We start from the raw sequence: 9,383 nt of genomic DNA on the forward strand, positions 1-9,383 counted from the left end.
AATAGAGAGCCCCCACATAGGAACCAGAGACATATTTTCAGGGTATTTCATCAAGTAACAGTGTAAATAAAATAGCTTTCATGCAACATTAAGGAAAAAGTTATTTAATTACTTAAAATACATCAATGCTTATGAAAACACATCACCTGCTGCAATACATGAATTCCTTAGGCATCTATCTCATTTAATATCTTTATTAATAACCTATAAAGAAGATGACAGAGTGCACTCTCATCAAGTTTGCAGACCCCAGCAAACCAGGAGATACAGTCGATATACTCGAGGACATGCTTGTTATTCAAAGAGACCTAGATAAACTAAAGTAATGAGCTCACAGGAACCTCATGAAATTCAACATGGGCAAAATGCAATGCCTTGTGTTTGGGACAGAGTAACGCTCTGCAGGGTACAGGTTGCAACTGACCTGCAGAGGAGCAGATCTGCTGAGGACGACCTGGGGGTCTTGGGGAAAGTAGGAACCAGCATGGTGCAGACAGGGATGAAAATAACAGCATCTGGGGCTGTATCAGCAAGAGCATGGCCAGGAGATGGAGGGAAGGGACTATCTTTCTCCACTTGGCACTCAGTAGACTGTATCTGGAATACTGCACCCCTGTGGAGATCTCTAAGATAGTTGGGGCTGGAATGCTTGGTCTGTGAGGATGGGCTGAGGGAGCTGGGCTTGCTCAGCCAGGAAAAGAGATGGCTTTGGGGATGTGCTAACAGCAGCCTGCCAGTCAGTGAAAGGAGGTTATAGAGAAGATGCAGTAAAGCTCTTTACAGCAGTATATTGCAGGAGAAAGAGATAGTGGTCATAAACTGAAACAGGGATATGCCAACTGGCTATATAAAAGATTATATATATACATAAAAAAAAAGTTTTCACTATAAAGACAAGCATGCACTGGAGTGGGACCCAGAGACGATGGAGAATTTCTGTCTTTACAGGTTTTCAGAACCCGGCTGGACAAAATCCTGAGCAACCTGGTCTGAATTCAGTGTTGACCTTGCTTTGAGCAGGAGGTTGGTCTAGGGAGCTCCTGCGATCCCTTCCAGGCTCAGTGATTCTGTGATTCTAAATGGAAAGTACATATGTACAAGAATTGGAGATTTTGCTCTAAGCCCAAATACTGAAGTAGAATCAAACAAGAAAACGCTTCTGAGGTCTCTCTCTCTAACTTAGCAATTCTACATAAATGCCAAAACCAACTGCTTCAAATCCATTATGTGGCCAAGTCTTAGACGTAAGTTTGGTTTGTTCCTCATCTTTTTTTGTTCCTATGTTTTATTATTTCCTCATGTTTGCTGTACAGATGTCACTCCTAAGAATATTTAAAAGGAAAGAAAATTCATGTCAATGTCCTTAGGAAGTCACTCTGCTTCATTTCTGAATGCTCTTTGTACCTGTGGTCCTTCACAGAGGAGGAAAATCATGAAAAGCAGAGCAACATCACAGACAAATATTTCACAGCATCAAAAAGGCTTTCTACTCAATTAATTTAAGCAGAATTTGATTAGAAAGCTCTTTACCCACCTGCTGAATGGAGGGCCTGAACTCTCTCTAAGTACTCATTTATTTTTTCTTGAATATTTTCCAAGTTTGACCCTGCCATCCCAGCATAAATCAAGGCTTGTGCCGCCTCCTGCAGGGCGAAGAAGTTGAAACAAAGTTAATATTTGCTGCCTGGAGAACTATAAACTGAGACCTACAGGAATAATGAGTTATACAAAAGCAAACCACCACATCTGCATAAATCTCTTTAGATTCTATACATATAGATCTAAAGGTCCATCTGTATTAGTCAAAAGCATGGCTTAAGGGATTTTAAGCAATAAACTTTTTCAAGTACACACTTAACTGATTTAAGCAAAGCCCATAGGTCACAAACTGCCTTTTATTTTTAGAGGGCTTCAGATTTAAGATTGAAAAAAAAAAACCCACCTATTCACATTACCTACATTTAGGCTGATAATAATGAGAAGTGAATCAATACAAAGACTTTTCAAACTAAAATGTATGAAATTTTGGTTTAGAAATCAGTTTCTATTAGTACAGCATAAAGCTATCATATCTTGAAGTTGTACAAAATTAAAAATTCTTGGCTTCTCAAATTTTATCTTTAAAGGTTTGTATGCATATAAAACACTGGATATTGAATGGAAGCTTACTTCCAGGAGGGACCATAGCTCTCCGGGTTGGAAGCATAGTATGTTATCTGCATTAAGACTTTTTATACACTGCACATATTTATCAACAAAAAATGCTTTCAATTCTCTAAGTTCTCTATCTATTCACTTAATTTATGAAAAGTATGTAAGGTTTAGCAGGGTTGTAATGAACAGCTCAGAGCTGACTCAGTCTCAGACTAAAAATTGAATTCTGTCAACCCACAAAATGAGGATAAAGTATCTTTCTTTGTCCTCATTCTTTGTATACAAAGTGGCCCACTTCCATGGCAGTGCCTGCCTTGCCAACAGCAGCAGAACAGACAGAGGCAATCACGGAGCAGGCCAACCATGTAGGGAGCAGAACAATAACTGTCGGAGAGGTGCTCTACAAAGATGGAGCTCAGAGAGGCTACTCTGCAGAAAGCAAGCACAGAGCCATGGCCAGAGGATCTTGCTTGTTTTACGACTGTGATTTTGTCCAGTTTATCAGTCTGCACCCCTAGGCATCTGCCTAGTGTGCTCAAACTTAGAGCTGATCCTGGCACAGCCTGTGCTTTTTAGTCGGATATTATTTTTTACTGTCAAGCACCACAGAATTAGGTATTACATACTCCCTGTCAAAACTCATCGCCATACTACACTGTGTAAAATGTGTCCACAGCAACACAAAGGTAGAGAAGTTCTGTTTCATTTACATGCAGCAATTAAATATCGTTAAGGCCTAGCATACAGCTATCCTTGGAAAAAAAAACAAAGCACTCAAATCTTCTCAAAAAACCTGTATATTTGTCTGTGACATACCACAAGTACAGATATAATATGTATTGTATTATAATGGTAAGTTGTCTGAATACAAAAAAATCAATGTAGATTTTCAGACTAGTGCTACAAAAGCAATATGTAATTGATGTTTCTTCTGTGATTTCAAGCACAACTGTTTGGCCTGTTTTTTAGACACACAGAGAGGAAAAGTCATTTGTGCATTAAGCCTCCAAAGGACCGAAGCAGTCAACCACTGCCTGCAGAGGCAGCACGTCTACTGTCTGTAGTGAGAAGACTGAAGCGCAATTCAGAGTCATTATCTACAATCTTCTCAATATCACTACTGTTCTTTGCCATGATGAATGTGGCACAATCACTCTAAGCTCACTGCTGGTCAGCAGTTTGCAAGTTGGTAACTGCTGTTTGATAGTCAAGCTTGGCAATATTCTTCAGCAGTGTTGCTTAAGTCATCAGCTGCCCAAATCTGTTTCTGACATTTCTGTACAGTATCTTTATCAAAAAGGCCATACTGTTACCGTAAGCTGGTTTACATACAGCCCTCCTCTACAAGTGTGTCAAAATTCCACTGTAGCAGAAGTGAATGGCACTTGCTGGCCACAGAAACTCCATTCAGACAAGTCAGTTTGCTGTCTATCAACACCATAATATAACATTTCCCATGTTTCCTTTTTAGGTCAAGTTCTTGCAGAATCGGATTTGATATCTGAGCTTTCCCATGTCTGTAGCGATCATGGCACCAGTCTGCACTGAACTGCTTTGAGCAATTAGTGAGGAGGTTGGTGACAGGTCCTGAGTTTACTTACACTGTTCGAACATGCAGAAAGCATCTCTAAAATACTAGATCCTATTTCATAACTACTTTTGTTCAGTCTAATATTTTCAATCATTCTTCAGGCAACATCTGCAAAGCCAAACGTATCTAACTTAGGTATAAAGAATTCAATCAATGTACATATACTTGCTCAATACGCACAAAAAAAAACCACTTGATGGATACATCTATTTGCTCTCCCTGTCCCAGTCGACATCAATTTGAATACCAGTGCTTTCACATATCATCTGACACAAAAGTCAATATCTAGCCTTGGATTGCTAACAGCCACCTGTTTGAACACTAGAAGTGTTCACTGCAGAGATGAGACTCAGCTTTCCTCATGCAACACAGCATCCATACTCACACTGCTCTGTGGCCTAGTTTCCGTAAACCAGAACAGATTTTCTAGAGTATACTCATGTAGCTTCAGGTGCACCAACGCTACCAGAGATGCATCTTTGCTTTTAGCAAGAACATCATGCACACACAGTAAGTGAGAAAGACTTTCACTGTACAAAAATTGTACAGAAAAAATTATCTGCACAGTAAAGATGTTTTTCTTCTGATGAGCACCCAACAATTTTCCAGATATGCTGAGAAAGGTATTGTAATAAGCAGCTGCACTGTGCATAGCCATCAGACCATGTGTATACATTCATGGACCCCTGTGTTTTTCAGCATTTTTTCCTGGTAATTATACCTCTTACATACACACACATGCACACTGTTTAATCTGATGATAGCTCCTCCTACATTAACAGTCAGGTTAAAAAAGAAAAGATACTCTTCTTCCTATCCTGTCACACTTACATGCACAGGCCCACAATGATTATAAACACTGTATTTTTCATACATTTCACAGACATCTAGCACTTGTGAAATAAATGATGAATTTCGGAGCACTTGGTAAGTTAATGGAATAGAATTACTTCAGCAGGATAATCGAATATCTGTAATAATTACTGCACCAAAGACAAACATCGGTTTCAAAAAAAATTCATTCTTACAGTTGAAAAGCAAGACATAACTTGCTTAATATAACTTCGCAAAGCATAAAACCAACAAAATAAAACAAATTAATACATGCAGAATATTGTAGAATGGTTGCACTCAAGCTATCAAATACCATTAGTAAGTCTGGAGATACTGAGAAAGCCATTGAAGCAATTTCACCACACTGCAGGTCACAAAGGCCTGAAGCTGTGCTGGAAGAGTAAATACAAAAGCCCAAAGAAATAAAAAGCAGTTCCAGTGTAAGGGATATTTTTATGTGGTTAAAGCATAAGTCACACATAGCATGCAATCTGAAACTAGTTTATTATTAAGAATCTCCTATTTCCCTGTGTAGTTGTCTACTTCAGTTACTTATTTTGTGATTGACTATACAACAGAGCTGTTCCCAGCTCAACACTCAACAGCTTCAATCTGCCCATTTGCAGTTTTCTAAAATGCTTGGGCCTCATATCTCCAATACAAAACATAGCAGATCTTTTAAGTGGTCAGGGGGGAGTATGTCAGTAATGACAGCCAAGGACAAACGAATCAGTGACGGTTTCAGGGTACAACAGAAGAGCACGAAGCTTCATGAGACACAACAAAGAGGTTACGTTTCCATGAGGTGGAAGCAGTGTCCGCGCCCACTTTCCAAGTATTGCTGCGGTGAAAAGTCTAAACACATTAACAAACAGCAACACATGGGCAGTACTTGGTCTCATCCAAAAATAAAACACGTGGAAAATGTTTTGCACAACTTGAGCTTAACGACGCAGCTCCTCCAGACCCTGCTAAACTTTCTAGGTGCATGTGCGACCTTCTGCTTTCTTTTTCTGCCGGAAAAAAGCATGTCTTATCCGCGGCCAAGCAGCCTACTCAAACTCTAGGGCATACCCATGACGGGAGGGAAACGGGCCGAGGAGAAGTACGCGGCAAGCCGTCCTCTCTCCGCCCGTCCTCTCGAGTGGCAAGGCGGGCAGTGCGGGGCAGGTACGGGCCGTCAGCCAAAAGCCGCCCCCCGCTGTAACGGCCGCACCCATCCCCGCCCGCCCCAACGGTCACTCCAACGGCCGCTCCAACGGCCTTCGCGCGCGCCCTTTCTCCTCGCGCGCGCAGGGGACTCGCGGGGGAAGGGGGGACCGGCGCGACTGAGGGAAGCACGGCGGAAGGGCGAGGGACACGCAGCAGGGCGCGGCTGCCGGGCAGTTTCCCTTCCTCCCACCCCCGCCATACCTTGTAGTAGAAGACGGCTTCCTGGTAGCGCCCGCTGTGGTCCCGCTGCACCGCCAGCTGCGCGAACTTCACCGCGTCCAGCTCCAGCGTGCTGGCATCCATGGCCAGGCCCCCGCTCCTGCCACCGAGACGCCTCACCGACCGACCCACCTGCCGCCCGCCGGCTCCGCGCCCGCTTTCGCTTCCTTCCCGAGGCCGCTACGGCCGCCGCCGGCCCCGCCCCCATGCCTCTGGCCCCGCCCGCCGGCCCCGACGGCAGCGGCCGCGGCACCCGCAACCTGCCGCGCCCCTCGCGGCGACGCGGTGCCACCGAGGGGAGGAGCTGCGCATGCGCCCCGCGCCCGTGGCGCCCCCCTCTCCCCCCACGCTTGTTTTTTTCCGCGATGTGGGAGCGTGGCGTTAACCGAGGCGTGCGTGGGCACGGTACTGCGCATGCTCGGACACGGGTGAGGCGGGGCGTAGCGCGAGGGGGCGGTGCTCTCGGGGGTGGGCGGTGCGCGCGTACGTGCGGCCGTTGGGGGGCGGCCGTTGGGGGGCGGCCGTTGGGGGGGCGGAGAGGTGTTGTAAACCACCAACCCATTTAAACGCCAGTGGCGAAGTGAGCTGGGGACCTGGTTGGGTAGGGGAGGCTTTGAGTGTGTCACTTGTCGGAGCACCGATGGCGGGTGGGAATGTTTTTAGTGGAGGCACTCAAATTATCTAGTGGTTTCTTAGGAGCTGTGAACTGCAGAGAAGCTGTGTTTTAGTTCTCATTGAAAAATACGCTTTGGGCTTGAGTTTGGACTACCTGGCTATATACCATACCAGTCTAAAGTAAAAGCAAGCAAGCAAGAAAAGGCCAATGCTATCATTCCCTCTTAAAAATCTCATTGCTATTGTAGTGCTTCAGGTAGGCAGCTTAGGTTGTTTTCGTATTGACAGTTCTGTAGCCTAAATCTGTTACATAGGCTGCATATTTTTTCTGTCTTCCTCAGGAGCAGTTTCAGGAAAAAATCATCTTTCAAAGTCTGCTGCCTGTGGTTTATTTCTAATTATTTATTTTTCTCCATTATAGCATCTGCGTTTGCTAGAGCTTCTGTATTCATACTTTCAGAGTTCTACTTAACATGCTGTTAAAAAAGTTTACCTCTGCCTGAGAACACTGGCAGTCACAAACAATTGTTTTTGTGAGGTGTAAAAATAATGCCTAGAAGCTTATCAGAAGCTGACCTTTCTGTGGAGTATGTCACTCTTTTACCCTTTCAATGTTTTCTGACTAGAGATCTCATAAGAGGAGGTAGCTAAACACAGAAATATTAAAATCTATTATTTTTCTTTTATGTCCAGAGCTAGTGTTCTTATTCTGTCTTCCTTTTACTTTTTATGCTGTACAAACAGGTGTGATATTTTGAGCAAACGGTGATTGTTACTTGCAGGGATCTTCTCTACAGACTGTTTTTGTAATCTTTGTAGCTTTGCTTGCTGTTGTGCTCCCAAGAAGTTTTTTTTCTGAAGTATGTTTTATGCTACTTATTTGAGTGCAAGAAAAATTCAAACTGTGCTAAAGGACTCTTCTCAATAAAGACATACTGGTTCAGTATTCATTTAATTACTCCATGAAAATGAACAAGGAAGTTGGTCTGCTTCAATCTGACATTTGAACATAGTGCTAATGGCATAACTCAGCCTGAAATTATATATCATGGCTTTAGACTAAACCATTCACAATAAAATGAAAATGTTAAATATTCAGTGACATGAACTGTAAAAAGGAGACTGAACTGTACAGAACATCTCACTATTGTTTTTAGTTTTAATGTAAGAGTCGTAATCCTGTTGCCTTGTATATTTTGTATCCTCTCCCTAGAGAAAATGTTGTTCCTTATTTAAACCTATATGCCAGACGCTTACTCCATAACTGAAACGAAGGTATCTGTTTCAGTGAAAGTGAACTCAGAAATTCTGTCACTTTGGAAAACGAATTTTCTATTAATGGATGCTGATGTTTCGCCTTTGTCAGATAATAAATGAGCTGTATCTTTCTGCTTCTTTTTAGTCTACTGTAAAACTCTACAATACAATGTTAAACATACAAGAAGTAGTTTAAGTGATGTCTTGACTATGGCTAAGATTTTATCTATAGGTATCAATTTTTCCCTTTTGTGGCTATTTTAGTTTTCAATCCATATATGAAAATTGGCTTCCTTTGTTTTTAGCTTATCAATGTGTTCTTTCTGTCAGCGTGGATATATCCCAAATGTTTGAATTCTTATGTCTAGTTTGCCATCTTCCATGGTATTGTGCAGAAAATCTCTTCCAGTTACTAAGGTTATTAAATATCACAATATGTAACTATCTATGCAAAAGGCATGTAGTAATAGTAAATAGACAAACTTTACTTGAGCTGCCGCTGATGGCTAGAAGTACTTTGCTTCAGTCACTCAAAAATAGGCTGGAAGAAATGTTAAATATGTGCGCCTGTGGTAAGAATCCACTCATAAGCAAGAGTAATAATTTGCAAGAGGCAAAATCTGGTAATTGTTGGTGATGCTGACTGGTCTCCTCTCTTTCTTGCTGGAAGAGATGCATTCCAATCATCTGGCAATGGCTTGCTGTATAGGTACTGGGGAACTTTGTTTCTTTGAGCTTGTATGTATTTAAACCTACCAGTCCACTGCGGTTTCACATTACAATGTTTTCTTCCCGTTCATTGAATTCCTCTATTCTTGTTATAATTCCTATTCCTAGTAGGTCCCCTGGACTCCTTTCTTACCATAGCCTTTCTTTCACTGGCATAAGTACAGATTGCACATCCAGACCCTCCTCTGCCTCAGTTTTTCTTACTTCTGGTTAATACCTGTCCTGAGTTTGCTTTTCCCCATCTCCTACTTTTACCCTTTTCTAATGCCTATCTTTTCCACCATCTACTTTCCTTATGTACCTTCCTTCCTAAGCACATCTCATGATTTTTTTCTCTCTTTTGTTATCAACGTGCTCTGAGAAGACTGTTACTGTATATGATGTCTTTGTGTCTTATTTCCTCCAGTTCTTGCATTTTTGCAGAGGGAATCCAGGTGTTGGTTTCTCTCCTGCATAGTTCTTTGCTTTTGATAACACTGAATCAGCTCACTCTCACTTGGCTTTCCTCTTTGAGATTCTTTCTTTCTTTCTTTTTTTGCCTCCATGACACTATTACTGTCCCCTGGCTTCTCTTCCCATCTTCCTTGATTTTAATTCTTTTTACTCTGTCTCTTCCTCTTCTTGCTGTTTTCTACACTCATGCTGGAAAGATAGACCTGTATATTGATGACAGTTCTTACCTTAGTTATGCATACTGTATGACCTATTTTCATTTCATTACAGTCATAGCTTTTAATAATCAACATCCAAAACAAAACTGTGATATCATTCG

General features: G+C 42.1%; 1 protein-coding gene across 4 annotated transcripts in view; it reads right to left on the reverse strand.

Annotated features, from left to right (window-relative positions):
* Nucleotides 1-6,210, reverse strand: part of CAPN7 (calpain 7) — a 35,468-nt gene extending 29,258 nt beyond the window's left edge. For all 4 annotated transcript variants that reach the window (XM_062569402.1, XM_062569405.1, XM_062569401.1 and 1 more), the window contains exons 1-2: nucleotides 5,993-6,210; nucleotides 1,535-1,643 (exon numbers count right to left, since the gene is read on the reverse strand). In XM_062569402.1, coding sequence (XP_062425386.1) covers nucleotides 1,535-1,643; nucleotides 5,993-6,094 — 211 coding nt within the window. In that variant the 5' untranslated portion in view covers nucleotides 6,095-6,210. The remainder of the gene's footprint in view (nucleotides 1-1,534; nucleotides 1,644-5,992) is intronic.
* Nucleotides 6,211-9,383: the final 3,173 nt, after the last annotated feature.

Source organism: Rhea pennata, chromosome 2, assembly GCF_028389875.1.
Source record: "Rhea pennata isolate bPtePen1 chromosome 2, bPtePen1.pri, whole genome shotgun sequence".
In the NCBI taxonomy this organism is placed as follows: Eukaryota; Metazoa; Chordata; class Aves; order Rheiformes; family Rheidae; genus Rhea; species Rhea pennata.